General features: G+C 43.2%; 2 protein-coding genes across 17 annotated transcripts in view; one reads left to right on the forward strand and one right to left on the reverse strand.

Annotated features, from left to right (window-relative positions):
• Window positions 1–192: 192 nt before the first annotated feature.
• On the reverse strand, window positions 193–17,918 carry CCNE1 (cyclin E1). 2 transcript variants are annotated; one of them, XM_028740272.2, is made up of 12 exons: window positions 17,776–17,918; window positions 16,909–16,951; window positions 16,343–16,433; window positions 14,437–14,505; window positions 7,959–8,104; window positions 7,733–7,868; window positions 5,865–6,011; window positions 4,566–4,661; window positions 2,859–2,993; window positions 2,661–2,772; window positions 2,409–2,566; window positions 193–787 (listed from the first exon to the last, which is right to left on the reverse strand). In XM_028740272.2, exons 2-12 carry the CDS (start codon window positions 16,920–16,922, stop codon window positions 665–667), a joined length of 1,227 nt encoding a protein of 408 aa, XP_028596105.2. In that variant the 5' UTR covers window positions 16,923–16,951; window positions 17,776–17,918; the 3' UTR covers window positions 193–664. The 2 variants fall into 2 exon arrangements, with proteins under 2 accessions (XP_028596105.2, XP_028596106.2); XM_028740273.2 differs by lacking the exons at window positions 16,909–16,951; window positions 17,776–17,918 and adding an exon at window positions 15,526–15,632 and having other exon boundaries at window positions 16,343–16,411.
• LOC114602274 (uncharacterized protein F13E9.13, mitochondrial-like) overlaps window positions 17,695–25,064 on the forward strand; it is a 36,217-nt gene continuing 28,847 nt past the window's right edge. Inside the window, exons 1-4 of one of the 15 annotated variants that reach the window (XM_028740276.2) lie at window positions 17,695–17,735; window positions 20,015–20,090; window positions 20,525–20,586; window positions 21,239–21,321. In XM_028740276.2, the coding sequence (XP_028596109.2) occupies window positions 17,726–17,735; window positions 20,015–20,090; window positions 20,525–20,586; window positions 21,239–21,321 (231 nt within the window). In that variant the 5' untranslated portion in view covers window positions 17,695–17,725. The other 14 variants (XM_077931502.1, XM_077931504.1, XM_077931503.1 and 11 more) reach the window with 14 other exon arrangements.

The following is a 25,064-nucleotide window of genomic DNA, read 5'->3' on the forward strand; positions in this document are numbered from 1 at the left end:
GATCCAAACATTCCCCTCCCCTAGAGCTGCTATTTAGCTGTGAATGGGAGAAACCTACAACCTCCTGAATTCTGTATGGCAGCATGTACAATGACAGCACCAAGTATTTTCCTTAACTGTAATTGGAAATTAAAGTTTTAGCTGTCTTTCACCTTCCAGAGTTATGACATATAAAACCAAGACTGCATAGGACACAGCTGATAGCATTTTATTTAAAAATTAAGACACATAAGACCATTTATACAAAGTGTTTAGTTAAAAAAGGATCAAGTTGTAAACTAGGAAGGTCTGAGAAGGAGCTTGCCATCCACAGCTAGCAAAATCCAGAGTATGGTTAATGCCCCAGAAGTGCAGAAGGCAGAACCCCTTTTTCTCTTCCCACCCCCTTTTCGAGTCAGCACAATGAGTATCGCCCTCCTTAGCAGCAATCCAAGCAAATGCTTGTTGTTTTTGGGTGGCTGGCGTACCCCATCAGTTCATTTAAAAATCAAAGTGTCCCATAAAAATAATGCAGGTTTCCTCCATCATAAAAAAGTGAAGACTTTTCTCTTTAGAATACATAAGACATTTGGGTAAGTCATTGGCAGCATCTCACAGTAAAGAATCAAGAATTATAAAGGTGTTTTGGCCAAGAGGTCTTCAGGTTGAGTAGCTTGTGAAAAAGTTACAGCTGTTTGGGTGTCAGAGACAATTTCTTACTGCTCTGAGGTGGGGTGAGGACACCCAGGGGTAGAGGAGAACTCCTCCTCTTCTTGGCCAACGCAGCTTGTTTTTCTTGAACTTTGTCCTAGAAAAGAAGAACGCCGAGAGTGAATGATCGACTGCTCATTCATGTGTCCAGAATCCCTGTGTTGTTTTTAGGTTTCAAGAGCAAACTCATGACACATACTCAGAGAGGAAAATATACAGAAAGCTGCATCTGGACACAGAGACCTAGTCTATGTGTTTGTGTACTTACAACTTTAAAATACATGAGAAGGACCCCAATCCTCTGCTGCGTGACCATGTTTTAAAATGACGAGTGCCAAAGCATACATATATATCATATGTGGTGGGCATTCCAGCACAAAACTGAGAATTAGTTATGAAAAGTCAAATCTGTACATGAGCAGGCTTAAGAATTCAACATTACAATGAGGGAATATTACTCCCCGTTGCTACAGCTCAAACATTATTTCCAGAAATCACTAACATTTGCTGCATCGGGAATGCGATTTAAGTTGCAAAACTGGCAAGAGTGCATTACAACCCTTTCCCGTTAACCGGAAAGGCAAGTCACTAGGTTCTAACACCTTTAGGTTCTAAGTTATATAGGCTAATGGGACAAGATTGCAAAGCTTCCTGCATCTGCACTGGCTCTGAATGGTTTTTATATATTAAATTGTTTTTATTGTTGATGTTTCTGCTTATCGCTTTGAGACGATTCAGAGAGATTCAAAAATGGAATTAAATTTTAAATATGCTCTCCTGATCTAATCACTAAATCACACAGATCAAGTCTGTTATCAAAGTCAGTCTCTCAGGTTTAAGTCCAACACTTTAGACCAGAAGTGGGGGACCTTTGGCCCTCCAGATATTGCTGAACAACAGCTCTCATATGCCCTAGCAAGCATGGCCAATAGCCAGGAATGTTGGCAGCTGCAGTTCACCAAGAGGGGCTAAAGGTTCCCCACACCTGATGTAGACAAACAGGGAGAGATGAAGTGATGAGACTTTCCAGGCCTCACTTCATCACAGCCCAGCTGTATATGCTTGAGGGCCAGGGGTTGGGAAGGTACCCACCATGCCACACTGCTGTCCTCTTGCATTTAACACTTTTGAGGGAGTTTCTGAACATTTAGTGTTGCATTCAACTAACTTTTACTCATGAGTTAGACCCAGTGAAATTAATGGCCGGGACTAACTTGGGTCTATTAATTTCACTGGGCCAACTCTAAAAGTTAGTTGAATACAACCTTCTCTTTCTCTCTCACACACATTTCACCTTTTATTCTCATACTCTATGAAAGCAAAGTATGGCGCTGTGGTCTAAACCACTGAGCCTAGGGCTTGCGGATCAGAAGGTCAGCAGTTTGAATCCCCGCGACGGGGTGAGCTCCCGTTGCTCGGTCCCAGCTCCTGCCAACCTAGCAGTTTGAAAGCACATCAAAGTGCAAGTAGATAAATAGGTACCACTCTGGCAGGAAGGTAAACGGCGTTTCCGTGCACTGCTCTGGTTCGCCAGAAGCGGCTTAGTCATGCTGGCCACATGACCCGGAAGCTGTACGCCCTCGGCCAGTAAAGTGAGATGAGCGCCGCAACCCCAGAGTCATCCGTGACTGGACTTAACAGTCAGGGGTCCCTTTACCATTACCTTACAAAAGCAAGGAGGCCTTTGGCCACTAAGATGTATCTATGAGAACACTTACCAGCAAGTTAAAGGTGTTAATGTGCATCTGTATATTGTGCAAATCTTCCAAAGGAACGCCTCTGAAGTGTTTGAGTGGTGAGCTCCCCACCTCCTTGATGGCTACAGCAAAGGGAACCATCCACTTCACACAGTCCTGTATTTCCCATAATTGATAACCTAGAAAATCAAGAAGACACCCGCCTTTGTAAGTCATGCCTCTGCTTGACTTAGAACCGCTGGATTTCTTCTCTTTCGTTAAAACGCAGCTTACCCGAAACCTTCTGCATCAGCTCACAAGAGGAGAAGTGATATAATGCAGAAGCAGCTAAAGCGCCATAGGAGTAGTCCAAACAGCCAACATCCAGCACGCAGAGATCCAAAAGCTGGAGAGAGGGGACAGAGAGCTTGAAAGGAAACGTTTCTAACGAAAGTGGCGGGTGAAATGTTTAAGGGCAGAATTCGTCCTTACCTCAGCTATCTGCACAAATATCTCCTGGGGGTATTGCGGTAGCAGCATCTCACAGATTTCATTTAGATAAGCGACCTGCATGTATATGTTTAGCCAGGACACAACCGTGAGGGGACTCAGATTCCAATTGAGTGCCTAGAAGAGAGCGTGCACGTCAGGAGGTAAAGTGAGTTTCTTTAGCACCCACAGGGTATTTGCCTGCTCTTCTTTGCAAACACAACTGAATGTGGTTAAGGACTGACAACAGTCGTCGACTTTTGTAACAGCTTTGATGCAAAACTGCAATGGGGCTCATCACAGCAAACCTAGAAAGCTCTCTCCTTGGTGGGCACCAAAATGGAGGCTAAATAAATAACCTATGGGGCAAGAGTCTATGCCAAACATGTAACAGAGGAGCAGAGCAGGCCTTGATTCCACATACTAATGGTAGTACACACAGGAGACACATGTGCATTCATTCCAATGCACTGATGCTACAATTATGCTTAGCACAGAATCACAGTCAGAAGGGATTCCCACGTCCAACCCCCTGCAAAGCAGGTATCCGACATTCACTTTTACATCAGAGTGCAGAGGCAGGGCATCTCTGGAGTACTTCTTCACACAACACATTGTTAAACTATGAAATTCACTCCCTCAAGAGACAATAATGGCCACCCACTTGGACAGATATGAATTAGAGTCTTGTTGCACTTGAGTCCTGCTTGCGGGCTTCCTTTGGGAACCTGATGACCAGTGAGAGAATACTGGACCTTTGGCCTAATCCAGAATGCATACGTGGCAAGTCCTGCTGCCACGCTGCACATTCATATACAGTGGTACCTCAGTTTAAGAACAGTCCTGTTTACGAATGATTCGATTTACGAACTCAGCAAAACCGGAAGTAGTGTCCCGGTTTGCGAACCTCGGTCTAAGAGCGGAATCCAAATGGTGGAAGGGCACCGGTGGCGGGAGGCCTCATTAGGGAAAGTGCGCCTCGGTTTAAGAACAGTTTCGGTTTAAGAACGGACTTCCAGAATGGATTAAGTTCATAAACTGAGGTACCACTGTACACACTTATGAAAAAATAAATACGAGAGCCAGTGTGCTGTAGAGGACAGGGTCTTTGCCCAAGGCGACTGGAGTTAAAATTCCTACTCAACTATGAACTTCCCCAGGTGACTTTGTGCCAGTCACTCTTGGATTAACCTTACACTGGGCTGTTACAATGATTAGAGAGAGGGCTGGGTTAGAAAGAGAAAGAAATCCCATGCATTATTACCCTGAGGTTGCACTTACATCTACTTGTAAGTACTACTACTACTACTAACAAGAACATACTGCAAGTTACAGAATTAGTACACAGATGGAATTTGGGTCACTTTCACCATGGACTTACAAAATGTACTACTCTATGTCAAAATGCACCAGCAGTCTTTCATGCTGAGCCAAGCTGTTTCAGATGTCTCAAAATGGACAGGAGATTTCTATCTACACAGCTATAAAAGAATCACTGATAATGGAAGATAAAGAACTGAAAGACAGACATGCCACTGATTAACTAACATGCTTTTGGCAACAAAAAGTGCTGCCTTTTCACCATGGCTGACTGCACGGAGTGGCTTGGGAAAGGCTTTGCTCAAGGTACTGAGGATGCGACTTTAAAAAAGCAGAATGCAATTTTCCCTACAATCCATTCCAAACACACACAGAGAGAATCACATTTACCTTCATAATGATGAGTTCCATACTAAGAATTTCTTCTTCAGTACAAGCCCCATCTGTAACATATGCAAACTGCTGCAGCTTTGGAGGATAGATTTCCTGAAACATGGAAGACGGGACATCAATGCATTGTCAACAGTGGTAAATGGCAAAGCCAGATGGTTCCAGACACTGACAGCTATCAATGCCTAATTTGGGGGGTAACAGCACTATTCTGATGTACAGGGATACTTCCTGAGCTCAGATCAATTAGGCCCAGCAGCAAATGTAATAGCAACTTTATGGCTGCTGTTAAGAGCACAAGATCTATCAAGGATCATAGCCTCTTCAATCAAAATGGCCAAGACAGCAGGTGACAGAGCCTTTATTTTGAAATGTGTGTGAAAACACAGCCTTGCTCTCTTCCTGCACTTTGCAGCCCCATATCTGTTCATTTCTATGATATTACCAGCTGCAGTAGGGAAGGAAATACAAAGAAGGACTTTGAGGAACCAGAATTTGTACACAAGAGTTGGTGTTCTTATCAAATTTACAAAGATGTCTTCTACAAAAAAGTGCTTAAGGCTTATCACACGTCTGCCAGTATGTCAATGTCACTGGTGTGTGTCTGATTCATCTTAAAACAGTGAGGCAAGTGAAAGGCAACTTCAATTTGGTTTTATTGAACTTTAATGATGAACACGCACACACACACACACATTTTAGTTATTAATGTTAAATAGTAGCTTGGGTGCTTTCAGGCAGAGAGGCAACCTACAAGTACCATAAAAGGTAAATAATTCTTGGAAGAGTAAAAATGTTTAAATGTGGCATTTCACTGTAGGATTTAGACCAGAGGTCAGGACTGGACTGGAGGGAGGCAGAATGTACTTCTGATAACATGGATTGTTACTAAAGTAACCCATGCTTTAAAACAGATGTGTTAACCTCTTAAGGCAGCTTTCCCCAGCTGTTTCAATCAGAAGGTTTTGTGCTCCAACTTCCACCAGCCCCAGCCAACATCACCAAGGATGATGGGAACAGTACTCCAACATCTGGCAGACTATTAATGATTCCTCCAAACTTAAAAGATTATATTTTACATAAAAATAGTATTGTAGGAGCAGAACAACAAAGCCCAAACTATTTTCAATCCCAGATTGCATTCCATCAAAAGATGGCTCACAAATGAATACACATCCAGCTTCTTTTACTTTAAGAGTGTGATCCTATGCATATTTACTTCAAAGCAAGTCTCACCATGTTAAGTGGAGATTGCACCACAGAAAATGCATTTAGGTTTGAAGGCAAGACTCATTTTACCTCAAGCTTTGCGGCTATGAATAAGGATGAAATTCCAATAAGTTGCAGAAGTGTCTTTACAATGTTCTGTTGCGTGGCCATGAACCGATCGAAAAAATCCTGTGCCAAATAAAATGTCTCTCTATGAAGCTTGTAGACTTCGCAAACCTGCAGGAGACAGAAAGGTGTCATTCTGCTTCTCAGCTGCATAATTCCATGATGAACCAGGGACCTTCTTAATGTGAAGCTCAGTTGTACCTTGGTTTTCAAACAACTTAGTTCTTGAATGTTTTGGCTCCTGAACGTTTTGCGAACTTTTTTTTGAAGCCGAACGTCCAACGTGGCTTCCAATTGGCTGCAGAAGCTTCCTGCGGTCAACTAGAAGCCATGCCTTGGTTTCTGAACATTTTGGAAGTCGAACGGACTTCCGGAATGGATTCCATTCGAGAACAAAGGTACAACTGTTTAGTGTTTCCTAAAGATGAGTTGATTTAGTCTATGACATAGTTTTTGCTTTGCTGCCCCAAAATATGCTCATTTTTTGTACTATAAGCAGAGCTGATTCAAGACATCTTGCTGCCCCAAGCAAAGGACTACATGCTGCTCCCCACCCTGCAAAAGAAGTACAAAACCCAACCTAACTGGAAGCTGAATCTTACTTCAGCAGCCACCTCACTTTGCACTGGGCCAGCTGCAACTGCAAACGGAATGAACTACTTGCTAGCAGAACATCACAAAGTTTTCCTAGGATCTGGAGCACCCTGGGGCCTTTGTTTTGGAGGCGTTGGCCTGACAATATGAATACATGTTGAATGCCCATGACATGAAAACTGAAGGGAAGCCCCTGTGGCACCAGCAAAAATAAATAAAAAGTCTCCCTGCACTGATAAATGCAAAAAATGGACTGGAGTGCAGAAAAATGCCTGTTAGAGGGAAGAAAGGATACAGCAATGTTTGCCACAATAAAAAGATGGGATAGGGACTGGAAATATTTCCCCTCGTTGCCCCTCTCTAAAATTTTGGCAGAGAAACATAGAAGTGAACCAAAGTGAGGTAAACATTTGTTTCTTCACCAAAGCATAAAGCCTACAATGAAGAAAAATTTGCTGAAACTAGAAGAATGTTTTCTCTTTGCAGAGAGAGTATTTATTTTCCTGTAAAGAAGAACTGCCTGACTTCCAGCCTATGACAAGGAGAGTCAATTCATGATTTGTGATGGGGACTCCTTTTTGCCTTGCCTATGGCTGCTCCAAAAAACTGAGGCCTGATTGTAGGGGCCAGGACCTACCCTTAGGATCCATCCATTGAAATGGAAATGAGCAACCTAGGACTTGTACTGGCATGAAAATTGCTTATCCTGCTTGGGAGATCCAATCCCTACTACGCCCAAATGCACACACTGACTGACAATACTGAGAGCCCTGGGCACTGTTCTGGCTACCCAACTGCTATCTGCTTAGCTATGAAGTGTCCCGACACCTGTGTCCCCTTTCATTTCCCATGGCATCCTAGTGCTTTAGTTTTCTAAAAATCCCAGTGCTTCTGAGAACAACCTTCTGAGCAGCCACTTTTACCAGAGTGCCTTTTTTAAGCTGTTGTGTGCATGTCCATCTCCGAACTCTCCCCGCCACCTTCCTTCCCTATTAGCAACTCTTGATATTCCTCACCTGGATCTCTAGTCCATTCTGAACCAGCTCTATCAGACAGGCAGCAATCTATCCTATGCTAGGAATAGAACTAGGAGCAACTGAAGGAGGAAGTTCCCCTACTACCAGGGTAGTAGTTCCAAAAAACCCTTTGCTCCCAAGGAAACTCCAGGCAAACTATGATAACAATCTCACAACGATGTGTTCATTGTTTCAAATGTTAGCATAAGAAGACAGTCTCACCTCCATTAGCCAGTCTAGAAGAATCACCCGCATTTTAGGTTGCAAGAGTGGATGCCTTTGCAGATATAGTTTATCCCTCACATATGCCTGTTCTTTTATTATCATGTTTTTCCACACTTCATCCCTATTTGCCCAGCTGCAGGAGAGAAAGAACAAGAGTAAATGTGAAAAAAAAAGTGTAACAGGCAATAATGGAACAGGAGGCCATGAAATTAGGAAAAATTACCCCAAAACAGGCAACGGCGAATCTCTAGATGAAGCAAGGCTTTGGTGCATGAAAGGAGAGAAGTTTGGGCTTCCCAGCTCATCATCTTTCTCTGGTGTTGGGATCAGCATATGGGGATGTGCGCACACATCATAGTTTGAAAACGGCTATTGAAGAAAAAATAAAAAGGGGGAGCCATTAAATCTCACAGTTATAAAGTTCATTGAACAGTTGATTAGTCCTCCCCACAACAAATTCAGAAAGAGTTAAAAGGCAAGTGTTTTTAGCCACCGCACTCGAATATATGGCAATTTACCTTTCATATGTTCGCCTCTGAAAAAAGCTATTGTTGCTTCAAGAGAAGAGACAAATGGTCACCAACTCAGCAAGCGGTCTTTTTAAAAGAGCACTTGTGACACTGCACTTGCTCTGCCAGGCACAAAAATATTCTGCATAAAGGAAAACAGGCTTTCAGTTTCAGAATCCCATCTGTTTATTTTCCACCTGATGGCAATATCCTTGATAGTAGAAATCAAGAAACAGAGGGATTAGGACTTCAGGTGGGGAGGAAACAGATGGAAGTCCCAAACAGTTATCCTGTTTTCTCTGAGTTCCTGTGGTAATGAACACAAAAAGAAAAACAATGCTGGCTGCTTTATAAAAAACAAAAAAGGTTGTTGCCCCCGCAATGCATGCACAAGAATAACTAAAAGTGTATGAATTTAGCTGTTTCGGGATTACAATACAACTTATCTTAACAGAAAACTTCAGATGCCAAACACAAATTGGCACACACAGCATTCCTCGCATTCTGGAATTGTATGCTTTGGGAAATTATACTCATGTGAAACTAGCACATCAAGGAGAAACTGAAGTATGTTAGCTATGTACAAGGGAAGGAATACAAACTCCCAGCAATATATGGAATCTTCAAGCTGATAACTGATGTTGCAGATATTTTGCAGAAAGGGTAGCATTAGCAGTGCACCGGAACACTTCACTCCAAACCCCAAAAGTGATTTCTAAGCTTCAGAATTCTTTTACACACGCACACAACTCAACTCTTCTGAACAGTTGCCTCTTCTTTAACACCTTTAAAAACCACAGCTCTCTGTTTAATCATAGTGAAAATTGCATGTGCAAGGGCTTACATGAGAAACAGCTCAAAACTGTTGGTCTGTTATAATTAGATCACTGAAAGTCACCACTGGGATGAACGTAAATGGTGACTCAACATGAAACCAACATCTTTACCAGACCGTGTTTCTGGACTCTATATGTATCAATTAGTTTTCGAGCAAAAACCCAAAGGATGTCAGATGAAGCAGAATGGTACTATACCCAGCAAAAGTTCCATCTGTATTCTGACCTGGGCCCACAAGAAATTCATTCAGAAAGTTGTGCTGCTTTCCTCCTCTTGCTCCTTGCTTTGCTTTCTCCTCCTCAACATGTCTGTTTGATATTTATGCCCCTATGCTGAAGCTACAGTGGACATATGGCTGGCAGGAAGCAACAAACCCAGAAGGCAGCTTGGAACAAGGCTAGATGCCTAATGCTTAGAAGTCATTTAGCAACCTAGAATCTGGATTCACATCCAAAACCTACTCCACTACAAGAGTACAGCATAAGCGAAACCTTGTGGGTACAGATCTCACTGTCTCAAAGCCTTTTGACAAGAAAGCCACAGGTAAGCGCATGTTACTTGTTAGGGCCAAGGGATCCCCACACCTGTTTTAAACACTGTCCATTTTCGCAGGTCAGATCTAAATTATTCTTTGTCCTGCTTAGGCTGGGAGACAAACACACTCTTTCCTTATTCTGAAAGTACCAGGTCTCACAACACAGCAAGTGCCAAAGAAACAAAACGGCTAGTTCTGGAGCAATCACAGCACACAAGGCGCTGCTCTTTGGTTTTTTCCATCTTTGGAAAGCAAGAAGAGTTTCTTTATCATCCCCTGCTCAAATGAAGGTGCAACATGGAAAGCAACACATCACTTCTACAAAAAGCACCATGACCAGGTAAGGGTATAGGGACAAAACAAGATAACTAGTATTCAGCAGGTGAAAAAGCATGTTGAAGGGAACAAAATTACAGCTCTTTTTCTAGCTCAGCTTACCTGCATAGGCCCATAAAAACTATGTTGATTTCAGCTAACATACCACAATTTATCACAAGCTGCTTCTTAATCAAGCTACCTGTTATGAGTTTAAAGAAACAGGGCTAGTTTGAGAAATAGTGAGCATTTTTAGCTATGACACAATCGTCTTGAGAACCACATGCTGAAAAAAATCTGCTTCTGCCAACTGGGCAATATAACCACCCTTTCTTAATGTAAAAAGGGAGCTGTGTTGCAGTTAAAAGTTCTAGCCTTATGTTAGGCTGACACTACCAATGAACTCTGCACACTTTAAGTGGGACTGACAGTGCTTCTTCTATGCATGATATTGACAGTGAAATATCGTCCATCCAGTCAATGGAACAGTCAAGCATATTCCAGTTCATAATTCACTGGGTTTCTTTTTTTTTAAGCTTCTCTTGTTTTTCCAATAGCTGGGTATATGGTGTTGATAAAAGATCCATTCTCATTAGTGACAGAAACCAATTCATACCAAGAAGTAACTTATGGAACTGTGTCTAGTTCTTGGTGCCACAAGTTAAGGATATTGACAAGATAGGTGTGCAGAGAAGGGTGACCAAGATTATCAAGGTTCTAGAAACCCAAGCCTTACAAGGAACGGTTGAGGGAGTTGGTTATGTTTAGCCTGAAAAAGAGATGACTGAGGGGAGATATGATAGCTATCTTCAAATATCTAAAGGGCTGTCACATGGAAGATGGAACAAGACTGTGTTCTCCAGCTCCAGAGGTTAGGACCCAAGCCAATAGTTTCAAGTTACAAGAAAAGAGGTTATGACTAAGCATCAGGAAGAACTTTTTGATGGTAAGAGCTGCTCAACAGCAGAATGGACTTCCTCTGAAAGTGGTGTAATCTCCTTCCTTGAAGGTTTTAAAGCAGAGGTTGTATGGCCATCTGTCATGGGTGCTTTAGTTGAGATTCCTACACTGTAGGGGGTTGGACTAGATAACGCTCAGGGTCTTTCCAACTCTATAACCCTGAGAGTCTATGAATGCTACACTATAGACTGCTGTTGAGCTATCAGATGATGGCTTCATAAGCCTTCAAGATAGCCAGCACAACATATTGTTACAGCAAAGCACTTTCTCCGTATAGGAACAGATGCTGTGCTAACAGCTTTATTGCTGAGCAAGAGCTGCAAGGCCAATGCATTTTATGCAAACTTTTGCTTTGGAAATGTAACCATGCAGCTGTTTGAGCTTTCTTCTACACACTATTGAAAAGGAAAAGGGTAGGTAAAACAGTTAATGTAAATTATTCCTACAATCTCTAAAATATTCTGCAAGTGCAGGCAGAATATTGCAGTTGTACATGATGCAACGCAATACCATGTGGAACGACACATCTAAGGGCTATTAAACACACTGTGATGAAGGGCTGGGAGAGATCTAGTTTTCAAAATCACGATATCTCACCAGCTAAGTATCTCTGCAGTAGCAGAGGGTCCTGCCATATCTCTCCATGGTAGCGGAGGCTGCACTGCACTTCCCCACAGCAGCAGATGGCCTTGCCATGCCTCCCCAAGCGGCAGAGGATGTGCTACGCTTCCCTGCAGCACCAGAGGGCCTTGCGCCTCCCCGCAGTGGCAGAATTTCCTGCCATACCTCTCCATGGCAGCGGAGGGTGTACCACACTTCCCCGCAGCAGCAAAGGGCTTTGCCGCACCTCCCCATGGCGGCAGAGAGTCCCGCCATACCTCCCTGCAGTGGCAGAGGATGTGCTGCGCTTCCCCGCAGCAGAAGGCCTTGCCATGCCTCCTCATGGGGGTGGTGGGTGCACCGTGCTTCCCCGCAACAGCCGAAGGCTTTGACACGGCTCCGTATGACGGTGGAGGACCTTTGAATTCAGTAGGGCTTGCTTGTGAGTAGACAACCGTTTGCTTGCCCTGCTTACTGAAAAACACCCTCCCCCATCAATCTCACATAGTATCCAACCTCCCATTTCAGCATAAGGCAACCAGCTAAATCTTCTTCTCTCCATTACCCACCCTGAAGGGTCCTCATCCCACCAGTCTCATTTAAATAAATAAATAAATAAATAACTTTCCCTTTTTATATAGAGGGAAGTTATTTAGGGCGAACCAACAACATAAATACCACCAGAAAATAGTAACTCTTCCCCCTCTTTTTCCCCACCGGTTGGGGTGAGTATGAGAGAAGAAGCGCTTTCCAGTTCTTTGTTTATGTTCAACAATATGGCAATTTATCACACAGCCCTACTGTGATGTGGCATAATTGGGTTAGCAACCACAAAAGTACTCATGAAGGAGCCATGATCTAGTTCTGAGTAGTGGACCTAATTAGACATCATGTTTTCTCAACCATCTTCTTTTAGGAATATGCATGGTTTAATTTGCACACTTAAATTTAGTATTTAAGGAATCTTAAGAAACAACTTGGTCACTTATTTCCATCAAAACTTTGCCAGGTCAGTTGATGGATCTCACCTCTGCAAAATGGGGGAAAAGACCAGACAGTGTGGTGAAAGCCAGTTAACCCTCCCTGGTCAAACCTGAATGGTTAATATTGTATCTCCCCTATGATGACAAAAGGGAAGGAAACTCCCTCCTCATGGGGAAAGGTCCAGAAAGTGAATGCTGAACAGGCTGACCGACAACTGGAATAGGGAGTTGTAGGAATCAGAATCCATAGCAAACAAAGCCCATCTGCTATGGAAGCATTAGCCTCTAGATCTCCAGCTGCCTTAATTGGGAAGGTGTACCATATTTTGGATTAGTCTGTGGACAAAAAAAAAAAAAGAAAAAGAAAAAGAAAAGGGGGGGAAAGCAGCAACATTTCCTGATCACTCTTTCCGCAGTTTAACTACCACCCTGAAAACTGTCACAATAGACAAAGGAAGCTGATGCATTCTTTTCAGCTCCAGCCAATTTCATCTCTGTACACAAAGATTATGCAGGCTCATTTCAACAAAAATGGAGCTCTTCATAGTCCTATGTATCTGTGCATAGCAAAGAGATGGAAATGAAAAGTGGGACTTTTTCTAAAAAAGATGCAAAGCCCAAATATTTTTGGTTTCCTTTTCAAGGGACGCTACTGCTCACTGACAAATCTGGGAATCCAGGGCATCTAGTGATATAGGCACTGGACATAGTAAAAGATCCATCGCATCCTGGTCACTGTCTCTTCGAGCTCCTGCCGTCGGGACGGAGATACAGGACGATGAAGACAAGAACGAGCCGTCTTAAGAACAGCTTCTTCTCCAGAGCGATCTCGGCCCTGAATGGGAAGCCTGGACTTTGAAAGTCATCTAATCTTCCTTGCTGTACTATACTGTATTGTTTTAATTAGTGTTTTTATGGAGCAGTCAAGTAATTTCGTTGTCCCCGAGAGGGGGTAATCACAATAAAGATATTATTATTATTATTATTATTATTATTATTATTATTATTATTATTATTATTATAGAATTCACTAATTTTGTCTCGAACCTTCTAATTAAGATTGTGGCTTGAATGAGAGCAATTAGCACATTCATAGGTAAAGCTGAGCTAAGACATCCATACCACAACTCAAAACACTTGGTCACAACATTGCAATTTATTGCACCCTCCCAACATTTCACAGCTTAAAGATAGGGACATGCCACCTACTGGGTTCTACTGGGTTACATTTACTTGGAAACAGCCTGTCCTCTTCCAATGGAAAAGCCTGGACAATGGGTGATATTCAACATTAGTTCTACTCTGAGTGAACCCATTGAAGTTAATGGGCATTACACACTTAGGTTCATTAATTTCAAGTGTTTCCTCTGGGTAGGATTTAGTTGAATGTAACCCATTGTGTTTATTTCAGTTTGGTTAAACATATTACTAGGGAAAACATAGTCTAAAAATACTGTATTTGAAGCGCATGAAAAGGCACCCTATTCATGGTATGATGCCTTAGTGTTCGAGTGAATATGCATCAGATGTAGGCAGCATCTCCCACCTCTCTCTGCTCAGAAATGCAGAATCTACAGGCTCTGGGCAGAAGCTGAAACCCTGAGAAGTGAGAACTTCCAACAACTCCAGCTAACATCGCAGTCCCTATTTTATCCTACCACAGGTACATGGGACCAATAACAACAAATATGCCTCTGTGCCTGGGAACTAGAGAAAGTTGGAACTGATCGTATCCTCTAAGACTCATAGGTGTGATGCAGGGATGGGGAACCTGTGACCATCCAGATGTTGCTGGACTCAAACTCCTATCATGTCTCAGCCAGCATGGCCAGTGGTCAGGTTTGATGGAAGCCCAGCAAGAACAGGAGGTCCACAGGTTCTCCACACCTGGCTTAATGCTATACAGAGCTATACAAATTAAAACAGTATCACTGAATACCAGTCCAACGCCCAAATAATTACCTGGCTCTCATTCTGTTTCTTCTTGGTCATTTCTGTTTTGGCAACTTCCTCATCTGGATCCTGTAAAAACTACATGGAAAAGAATGAAGTGAGGTTTACCAGTCTGCAGTAAATGGAGGGCAGGGGGGACGGAGAGAAGTGGCTCTGGGATTATATGACTCTGGCTCTGCTTGTGAGATTTCCACAGGCATCTGGTTGGCCACTGTGAGAACAGTGACTAGATGGGCTTTTGGCCTGATTCAGCCGAGGTCTCCCTGTGCTATAGTCTTAAGGCAGTTCATGAACATTAGCTATCATAACAAGGAAGTTAAAATACAGGCTTTACATATGCGATGGCTGTTCACATGGGTTTCACTACTCATTTGGGGTATGGTTACATGAGCACAAATGTAAAGTGGTACCTTGGGTTACAGACGCTTCAGGTTACAGACTCCGCTAACCCAGAAATAGTACCTCGGGTTAAGAACTTTGCTTCAGGATGAGAACAGAAATCGTGCTCCGGCGGCACGGCAACAGCAGGAGACCCCATTAGCTAAAGTGGTGCTTCAGGTTAAGAACAGTTTCAGGTTAAGAATGGACCTCCAGAACAAATTAAGTTCTTAACCTGAGGTACCAATGTACTACCATCTATTCTGCGAAGATAGAATCCACCAAGATCTACCAGCTAGCACATGTCTACATAACTGTTTTGCCTTTTGCCTTTAGCCAAGGTTAAACCTAAGTGTAAATGGAAAAACCTTAAGGAATTCGTAGTTTCCACCATGCACATTGCAACTATTTTACTTATGTGGAGGTGGCAGTGTGCTTGCTAAAAATCAGCAATTCATTTTTTTACTGAAAGTTAGGCAATGGATTTATTTAGGTGGGATTGAGAATAGAATCACTCAAATGAGAATTGAGCAGCTAATCGATCGAGTAACAGTCAAGTATTTTGAATGCATTAAGAATGAAAATAGATACTTTTATCACTGTGCTTGATACTTTTGCTAGCTGCAATAAAATAAAATAAAAATAACCAACATTATGAAACAAGGAAGTTAACTTTTTAGAAGTTACTAAGTTTCCAAACTAGTGTTCAATTCTTCTTACAGCAGATGACTTGATGGAGAGGGTACTTCCTGGTTCTTGCAGCCAGAAAGATGGAGCCATAGGTGGTGCTGGGCAGCGGCCCTTGCCCCAAACAGCTGTTTGTGTACCTGTTCAGAGATACCTGCTGTTATTAGCAGGTGGCCCGTAGGAGAATATATGTCCTGTAGTACAGTACATGCATTTCATGCAGGTTCAATCCTGACATCTCCAGGTAGACCTGGGAACATGTTCTGTCTAAACCACTGAAAGCCACTGAGCTAAATGGACCAGTAGTCTGACACAGACCTGGTTCGTGTAACAGGGTCAATGAAGTTATGGCTTAGTAAGACTCTACAATCAATCTTCAGCTACAGTGTGTGGCTAGTGATAAGATAGTGCGGCCGCAAGTCCCCAGTCAGGAAAACATGCTAAACGAAACCTTGGCTTAGCACAGTGTGGTGCAGCAGTAAAAAGGACTCTTCTTTGAGAACACGCCCGTTTGTGTGGGCTTCATAAGCCACAGCTTGGCTTACTATGGCGAGCAAATGAGCCTCAGGATAAGGCAGCTTCCTTAGCTCCTAACCTTGCCTGGGACTTACCATGGAGAGTGACATTCTTCGCTTTACAGACTATTTAACCAAACTGAAATAGGCAATCAACTGACCAGTATGCTAATCCTATCTTCAGGAGTAGATAATGTCATGAAAAAGGTTTTGGGTGGGTGTGAGTCATCACACTGTTTTTCCTTTCAAACGGATACAGTTGCTAGTTACATGATCTGATTTGAGCAGTGCTCTTTGATGACTGGAGCTGTTCCCCCACAAATACAGGCACTTACTGTGGCGACATCAGCTTTTCTCTTGCGGGTTCGAACAGTGAAGTCGGTGGGAGCTTCATCTTCCGTGAGAGTGTTCTTGTCCTTGCGATCACTGCAGAGAGTGGAAGATTCAGTCCTATCATGCCATGCATTATAAAAACATGCTTTCACTGAAGAAAACATTTATGATGTGCGCATGAGTGCACCCTTTCACCCACTTGTCAACATGCTTGTTCATACATGGTGTTGAGAGTTTCTTTTGTATTTGCTATACAGGGAGTTCCAGGCTTACAAGTTCCTCCTGAAACAGGATTTGCAAGGGGGCATTCCAGGTCTACAAGCTGCCTTTGAAACAGGCCTTGCTAAAGGTTAGAGCAGTGGTTCCCAAACTCTTTTCATTCCCCAGACCACTTGGAAATTGCTGGTGGCCTTGGCAGACCTTAATTTTTCTGCCTGTTTCAGCAACTGTAAAGCAGTGAGCTAGATGCTACGTGATTTCAAATTGCATTTTAACAGACATGCCAAGGGTTGTGCTCCATGGCCTGCAGTTTGGGAACCCCTAGACTACAGAGGTGCATACAACTCACCTGGATTTGGACATGGTGGTCTGGAGAGATCAAGACTTCAACCCTGGGGGGGGGGGGAGAGAACTGCAGTGATGAATCTGCAAACACTTTCAGTTCATATAATATCTCAGTTGTTAGTGTGGCTTACTTTTAAAGAAAAAAGGTAAGATGGAGGAAAATGTAGAGGAAGAAAGGATGAAAATTTAGGATTGGTAAAGGCTTAGAAAGGCAAGAGAGAGAAAACATTGATATGCATCTCAAACACAAAAAAGGAACAGAAAAGCCTCCAAAAAATGTTGCAGGCCCAAATAAGCCTTCTGCAGCAACAGCATGGAGATGAAACAGTTGCACATCTGGGGGATTAAGAAACTACATGCAAACCCACATTTTGGTAAGTTTCACTGGGGAGTGTGCGTGCCTTTTCACCCAGAAAAAGAGGCACCGGGTAAGGAAAAAGGGGCTATCCCTCTTAGCACCCTATTAACTGCACCCATCCAAGTTACTCCATGTGAAAGCAATTAAGGGAAAACTTGACCCAGCCACCTCTCAATACCCCCCCCCAAAAAACCCCAATAAATAAAAAATAATATAAACAAAATAACCACCTACATACAAGACAGCACGCTAACACCCCACCCTATATTTATATCAGGGTTAAGCACCCCCCAAAAAAAAACATACCCCAAGACAAAGAAAATGCAAGAATGGAGAGAAAATGCACCCCTCTCGCCTCGTTTCAAGGTGCCCGAGAGTAGAAGGAGAGGCTGTCATTTCACCCCCCACCCCACCCCCACCAGTGCCCCTGGAGAAATGCCTGGGAAACCCCTCTGAATCCTGAATGGGCAAGGGTGAGGGGCTCCTCTTTCCTCCCCCCACCCCCCACTTTACCAGGAGCAGAGGTCGGCCAACCGGCCGGCGTTGGCAGTGTGGCTGGCGGCTTCGTGGGCGGGCCGGCGGGATACAGGAAGGCGGGCTCCTCCTCGCTGCTGCTGCTGCTGCCGCCGCCGTCCTCTCGCCTCCTCACGGCGCGCCGGCTCCCGTGTCAGGCCAGCGCGGCCTTTTCTCTGCGCGCACAGGGCGGGCCCAGGCCCCGAGCGCGGGCATTTCTGCCGCCTCAGGGCCGCCGCCGCCTCCGGCTTGCCCCATTCCCCTCCGCCCTGGAGCCAGGCTAAGGCTAAGGCCAGGCTCGGGCAGGTGGAGGCGCCTCCGCGGGAGGGGGGGGCAGAGGGGGGCCCTCCAGGTGAGCGCGACGCCCAGGCCCAGGTTGGCTGGGGGGGGGGGGTCCCGGGGGCGGGGCTTGCGGGTGGGCGTGGCCGGGGCGGGGCTTCTGCGAGGAGAGGCGGTGCTGCTGCTGCAGCTGCTGAGCGGGAAGGAGAAAGGGCGGTCGCTTCCTTCCTCTGCTGGGGCGGGAAGAGGGCGAGGAAGCGCTTCTCTATACGGTCGGCTTCTCCCCTCCAACTTCCCAGGGTCTCGGTGCCTCTGAGCATATACAGAGTGAGGCTGATTCATAGAGTGGGAAATGGAGATATTGAGAGGAAAGACTAACAGGATTTTTGATGGGGGGGCGCAAAAAGTTGAGTTTTTTGGGGGAGATGGCGCAATAAGTTATTGAGCTTTCTTTGGGAGATGGTGCAATGAGTTGCTTTTAATATGTAAAAAAACATACATACATACAAACCTGGGGGCCAGGCTTTTGCAAGTTTAAGTGTTTCTATTGCTTTCTAATACTTTTTTTGAGTATGGGGAAGACTGGGAGGAGTCTCCTCAAGGAAAACGCACCTGAGCATGTGCAGAGTGCCTTTTGCTGGTAGCAGTGATTACAGCACAACATGTCTGAGTTCAATGAATAAGGTTTCTCTAGAGCAGAGGTTTTCAACCTTTTTGAGTCCATGGTTCCCTTGACCAACTGCATTCTTTCTGCCGCACCCCTGTGGGGCTCAGGAGCCCAGTTATGTCTCCCCTTGCTTGCAGAGCTGGCAGCCTCTCACCCTTTTTCAAACACCTTCCCTTGTGGAGTGTTCCCTCAGCCTCCTTTCCTCTCCCCTCTCCTTGGGAGTCCTGGGCAGCCACTGCTGATGGCCCCGGTCTCTGAGCTGCCCGCCCCAAAGAGAGGTGCCTCCTCACACTGCCCCACAGGGGCCAGGGACTTGTCTGTCCATTCCGGACAGCAAGGGCTGGTGGACTAGTTGGCTGGGCTCCCTTGCTTGCTTGCTTGCTTGCTTGTTTGCTTACTTCAAGGCCGCCTCAGCTACTGGCAAACAGCAACACCTGACCAGCCCCAGAGGCAACATTCACTGCAGAGCTTGTGGCCAGGGCTGCTGTAACAAACAGCTGTGCTATGCTTTGGGAGGCCGAAATGGCAGAGGGCATCAGAGGAACAGAGGTCATTGTTGCCCACAACATCCCTGACCATCATTCATGGCACCCCGGGGATGCCACTGCACACTGGTTGAAAACCACTGTTCTAGAGGACACAAGAGAGCCTTGGCATAAGTTTGTATTTTCTGTTTAGATCATTTGAACTCCGCTCTGCTGCTAAAAAGGCTCCCAGAGTGGCTTACATACAGTCAATTAAAGGAAAGCAGTTCCTGCCAACACTAACAGTTTACAAAAGCAGGACACACATGGGGAAAGGGACAGGGAGGGAAGTGGAGGGTGGGGAGTCAAACTTCGGAACAAATTCTTAAAACTGCTGTTCTTGTAATGACCAGCTTGTATTGTTCAGGAGTAGGAGGTGTCTGATGGAACTGGGCCTCCAGCAAAGCTGATGAAATGAGCCCTGCTTCCCATCTCTCCCACTGGCGGAGGACATTATAAAGAAATTATCCATCATTACAACTTACTTTTTCTGTTAAGTAGTTTTAAATATGTGTAAATTGACTGGTGCTGCTGCTAGAAAACGGGACTGCCCAAGTGATGGAAAACCTTGCAAGATATCCTATAGATAAAATTCCTATTCTGTATAAAATGAGGGCCCACAGAGTTAAGAAGGTTGTGAATATCTTGAAAGAAAGTAAAGAAACAAAAGCAGACTGTTCTCATTTGCAAGATGTTGCTTTTGGGGCCTGTTACTTGATTAAAGAAACCAATTAGTCATATGCTTATGAGGATCTTTCCATCTCTCTAGATGATGAAGTTTTTGCAGCTTTTCGGGCGATTACGATCAGTCATCATTGGGATGGTCCATGTGAAAGCGCTGCCAGGTGAATGCCTCATTTTTAATTGTTATTTGAAGCAACAGGATAGGAGAGAATATTAACAGGTGCTGGGGGAAATTTATTATGGCAAAGATGTTCTGTGCTTCAAAAAAAGCCAGGCACTGCCAGGTACCTTGGAATATGTAAAAGGGATGCATGGCTAACTGATGCTTAGTTAGCTTAGTTATCCAAATGAAATGTGTTTATGGATTTCATACTTCCTAAAATGTTGCTGTCAGAAAATCATATATATTAATGTGATTTTATTAATGAATAGTTGTATTGGCTTTGTTCTTTTTAACCTGCATTTTACTGGGTTAGCCCAAAGCTATGTAGGAATTGTTCCCAAGACAGTATCTTGTTAAATTAATATAATATAAAGGAATATATAAAACTAGGATACTTTGCCTGACTTTTAAGTTTAGTGAACCTTTCTACAGCTTCATTAGAAGAACAGGCTTTGGACCTTCCCTTCATAGGCATGATGGCGGTGAGATCAGAGGTATTTGCTTCCATTTTTAATTAAACACAGTTTAGTAACCCTAAACTGTGGTACATCTTAACTGTGGTCTGTTGAAATAAACCAGCTTCCTAAAGCAAGGTCTGAAGTTGGCTTTTTTCAATAAACCATAGGTAAGATCAACCACAATTCTTCTGAGTTTGGATGTAATATGTGCTGCAGTTAATAAAAAAATGGAAGCTAAAACTTATGATCTTTTCAGAAGAGGAAGGAAGCATCACTGTGGCCTGTTCCTGTAACCGTATTTTATCATTGTATCTGAATAAATCCTCATGTATTATTATTATTAATATTATTATTATTATTATTATTATTATTATTATTATTATTATTAATTTTTAATATTACCTATTACAGTCCATACGAAGTCCTGCCATTTATATAAGTGCCTTATTGTTCACTTTTTCAGTTATGGTACTTAAATGGTATTAATTTATAAGAAAGCATTACAAGGGGATTCTGGAAGGGCTGATAGCCAATATGTGAAATTTGTTCTTGTCACTGGTTGATCGTATGACATGGGAAGTTAATTTGTTACTCACCACAGTATAGAATAGCCATAACCTTGACGGCATCAAAAGCTAGAGTGTGTGTATGTATTTGTGTAAGTGTGGTGACAACTTTATATTTGCAGGAACTCCAAGGAATACCTTGCCATTGCCTCAGATCATTGAAGAAGCCTGTCAGGAAGCTGAGATTTACAAGGCTGCAGGAGTTGTAAGAGCTATCTCTTCCTTTCTATTTTGTTTATTGAAACTTCCTAGTTAATGTTTTACATGGTTGAATGTTGTGCAAAATTCTGGATCGAAATAAAAAGTGGTGATGGTGCATTTGAAATTCAAACAAAAATTAATGTTTTGTAAGTAGTCTGAAATAGCAATCCATCAACTTAACTGGAGTGCACATTTTAAAATATATATTTAGGTTCAAATTTCATTCTTTTGATGCTTATTTATTTATTTTGAGTACTTATAATGCACTCTTCAATATTTCCCAGAGTGGGGAACGATGACACTAGACAATAATGAAAACATACAGAAAAAATGTAGCATTGTACAAAAATTACACAGCACTCTGTTTTCAAGTTGGTTACAGTCTGCCAATCCCCTTTTCTCATGGTATCAAGGAGCTTAAGATAAAGCAGGTACAAAAGGAGGGCCCATATTTCAGTGGCAGAGCTCTGCTTTTGCATATATGATGCTCCAAGTTCGTTTAGTTAAAGAATCTTGAGCAATGGGAGGAAAATTCCTCTGTCTGGGACCTTGGAGATCTACTTTTGGTCAAGAGCCAACAAAGTGAGCTCCATGGACCAATGGTCAGGCACTCTCTACAGCACTGCATGTGTTTATTAAATACATATCACATATGTTCAAGCCGTTGTCTTTTTACCATTCTGGTGCTCACTTCCTGGCTGTTTTAGTTAAGGTTTTTGAAGAGCAGCATAGCCTAACTTATTAAAAGGCAATACAGCAAATGCAGCTTGCACTTGTCTGTACTGTTGCCCACCCACAACATCACTGTGATACATCTGTCGATGGAAAGCAGTCTTTTGCTGTGTGTATTTAGAAGGCAAGACCTGAAAGGCCACTTTGAGCCAGAGGCAACAACAGTCAGGTACCAATGAATTTCCATTGGTCCTCAGGTGTTGCAGTAATTTCCATAGGTCAGCAGATTTTTAACGGGGTGCATGTCCTTTGAAAAGGTCAGGGTATGCTTTACACATTCCATTGCACCCTGTATTCCTGTGCTGCTTCACACTTTTCCATCAACCTGCCTGCAGTGAATATATAAATTCCTGGCATGGTGGTGATGTGATGCCCTGGTAACCAGCCTTCAAGCAGAACTTAAATGAACCATAGTTTTGGTTCTGGTGTTATTTCTCGACTGATTTCTTTTTTTTAATTAGAAAAGATTGGGGTTTGTGTTTTTTTACAGTAAGCATTCTGTATGGCTTCATAAAGTCGCACCTCTTTACAGCCAGAGTCAAGTGAGGGGGTCTAAATTTAGTCTGTCAAAAGACAAAAGGACCGAAGGCCAAAAAAAATGGAAGAAAGTTCAAGGGGTGTATTGATAAGAGTTGATAAAGATATGTAACAGGAAAGATTTTTGGGACAGGTGGGTGACAGAAATGGCGTATAAGGAAGGATGGGGGAAATGCAGGATAAGTCAAAGATGGGAATGCAGTAGATTCACATGTGGCCTTGAAGTACAGGTGGACAAAGGGTTATATGCTTAGATAATGCAGTTCTGGCTTACATATAGAGTGGCTTACTTTGAGTACTGTGCACAGTGCTGGTGGAAAAACCTCAGAAACACTATTGTTAGAGCAGGAGCGGATTCAGAAGAGGGTGACCCAGTTGATCATGATGCTGAACAACCTCCCTATTTGGGGGCCTTTTTAGTTTAGAAAAAGAGGCGAGTAAGAGTGTGACATGAGAGAGGTGTATAAAATTATGCATGATACGGGGGAAGGAATCCTAGAGAAGTTTTTCTCCCTTCCTCTTGGTACTACAGGCTGAGGTCATCCAGTGAAGCTGAATATTGGAAGTCTCAGAACAGACAAAGGGAGTTACTTCTTCACATGGTGCATAGTTTAAAAATGGATTCCCCCTGCCCCAATCCAAGATGTTTTAATGGCCAACAACTTGGATGACTTAATTTTTCTCAATAACCTGGGTGCACCTATTTCTTGCACCTTGAGATGTGAATCCAATTAGGTCTGCAAAACGTCTGCCTTCCGTAAGGTGGTCATTATAAGTTGTAGATTTGGGGAGCATCAACACCACAGTCTCCTTGCCTTGCTCTCTTGTTTCGTTTAACAGCCTTTGTGATGAAAAGTTCTGGAGATTTCAAAAACTACAATTTTTGACTTACTGTGCATTTTGGATTTCACCAAACCATTATAGATTCTAGCATTTTAACGCTCATGCATTACCACTGATTTGAGGGGATCTATGCTAATGTGATTGTACTATCCATTGCTGCCTTTCTTGTAGCTATAACTCTTCCCTAGCCCCTTAAAATTTTTTTTTGCTGAAACAGTGGAGTAGAATAGAGAGGATTACAAGTACATCTTCCTGTCTCAAAGTGGTATGCAGACATGACTGATGAAAGCAGATCCGCAGGGTTTTTTTCTATATAGAAGGTGGCTTGTTTGATGCATTAGTGCTTTTTTTAAAAGAACATAATAAATATGGAAGATTTATAATGTTGGAGCATATTAATGAAAACAAGTGAATGCTCAGACATGATGCCATCTGTGCTGAAAAATTGTAGCTGCGATATGCTTGTTTTGCCAAACACAATCAAAATTGCCATGACAAGATTATATGCAGTGACAGATTCCAAGGAGTTTAGAACCCTCTCAATTTTGCCATGTTCGGCTTTCATTTTTACAGAGGACGGGAAATATACCAACATTATTGCTTTTACTAGATCACTGAACTTCTTGCCTCATGCGTGGCCTTTTGTAAAACGTCAGTGTCACTGGAGAGGCTGCACCCTCTAGATTTTGATGATGCCTTTTCTCCTACGTATCTTCCATTCTCTTCTAAATTTTTCAAACAAAAATTATGAATGGTACAGAGAGAAGTAAACCTCCCCCCTCCCATACTAGAATTCTGGCTACTGAACATGCTCAGTACTTATCTGGCTGTTTTCAGGGAAGTGTGATTCTCTTAGGGCCGGGTTCTATTAAGTAGTTGCACTAATGGAAGCCAGAACAAGTCTTGCTAGTGCAATATCACCTCCCTCCTGCCATGCTCCTCAATTGATTCTGGAGGTCTGGAAAACCAACAGAACACACAAGGGGAGGAGAGATCTTTCCATGGGGCAAGCTGAAATGTGGAAAGATCAGAAGAGTGTGGTATTGACTTCCTTTAAAAAAAAAAAAAAAACTTTTGCAAACCTTTGCACACTTATTCCATGTCTATTTATGTAGGGAAATGAAAATAGTTTTCCTGGACATTAGAGTACAAGTCCTTGCTCAGCCATGAAGCTCAGGATGGGTGACCTTGGGCGCATCATAGCCTCTCAGTCTAACCTAATTCACAGGAGCTGCATATACGCTACACATTTAAGGTGCATGGCGATCCACAAAGAATCCTGAGATCTGCAGGACCCCCTCAGAGCTACAATTCCTGCATTGCAGGGGGTGGACTGGATGACCCTCGTGGTCCCTTCTAACTCTACAATTCTTTGATTCCAAAGAATCCTATTTAGTGAGCTCCCAGATGTGATAGTTTGCTGATGTGGTTTCTTGCCACACTGTGTGTAGGGTGTGTGTGTGGGGGGGGGGTGTGTGGGTGTGTGCTTGCGCAGGCATTCAACTTGAAAGCTTTGCCATTTTTGCTAAGAGTGGAAGCATTCAGCTTAAAAGTTTTTATTGTTTTTGCTGGGCTTTGCACTAATACAGTATAAACAAAGCACATTGATGAAATCAATAGCAGAATATAGTCACT

Source organism: Podarcis muralis, chromosome 7 (assembly GCF_964188315.1).
Source record: "Podarcis muralis chromosome 7, rPodMur119.hap1.1, whole genome shotgun sequence".
Classification (NCBI taxonomy): Eukaryota; Metazoa; Chordata; class Lepidosauria; order Squamata; family Lacertidae; genus Podarcis; species Podarcis muralis.

Bases quoted from the DNA above. Each gene is read 5' to 3' on its own strand.
- CCNE1 (XM_028740272.2), bottom strand. The intron at 2,773-2,858 runs GTAAGGACGAAT...CCCTCTCTCCAG, and splicing joins TATTTGTGCAGATAGCTGAG to CTTTTGGATCTCTGCGTGCT. The intron at 788-2,408 runs GTAAGTGTTCTC...CTTCTTTTCTAG, and splicing joins TTAACACCTTTAACTTGCTG to GACAAAGTTCAAGAAAAACA.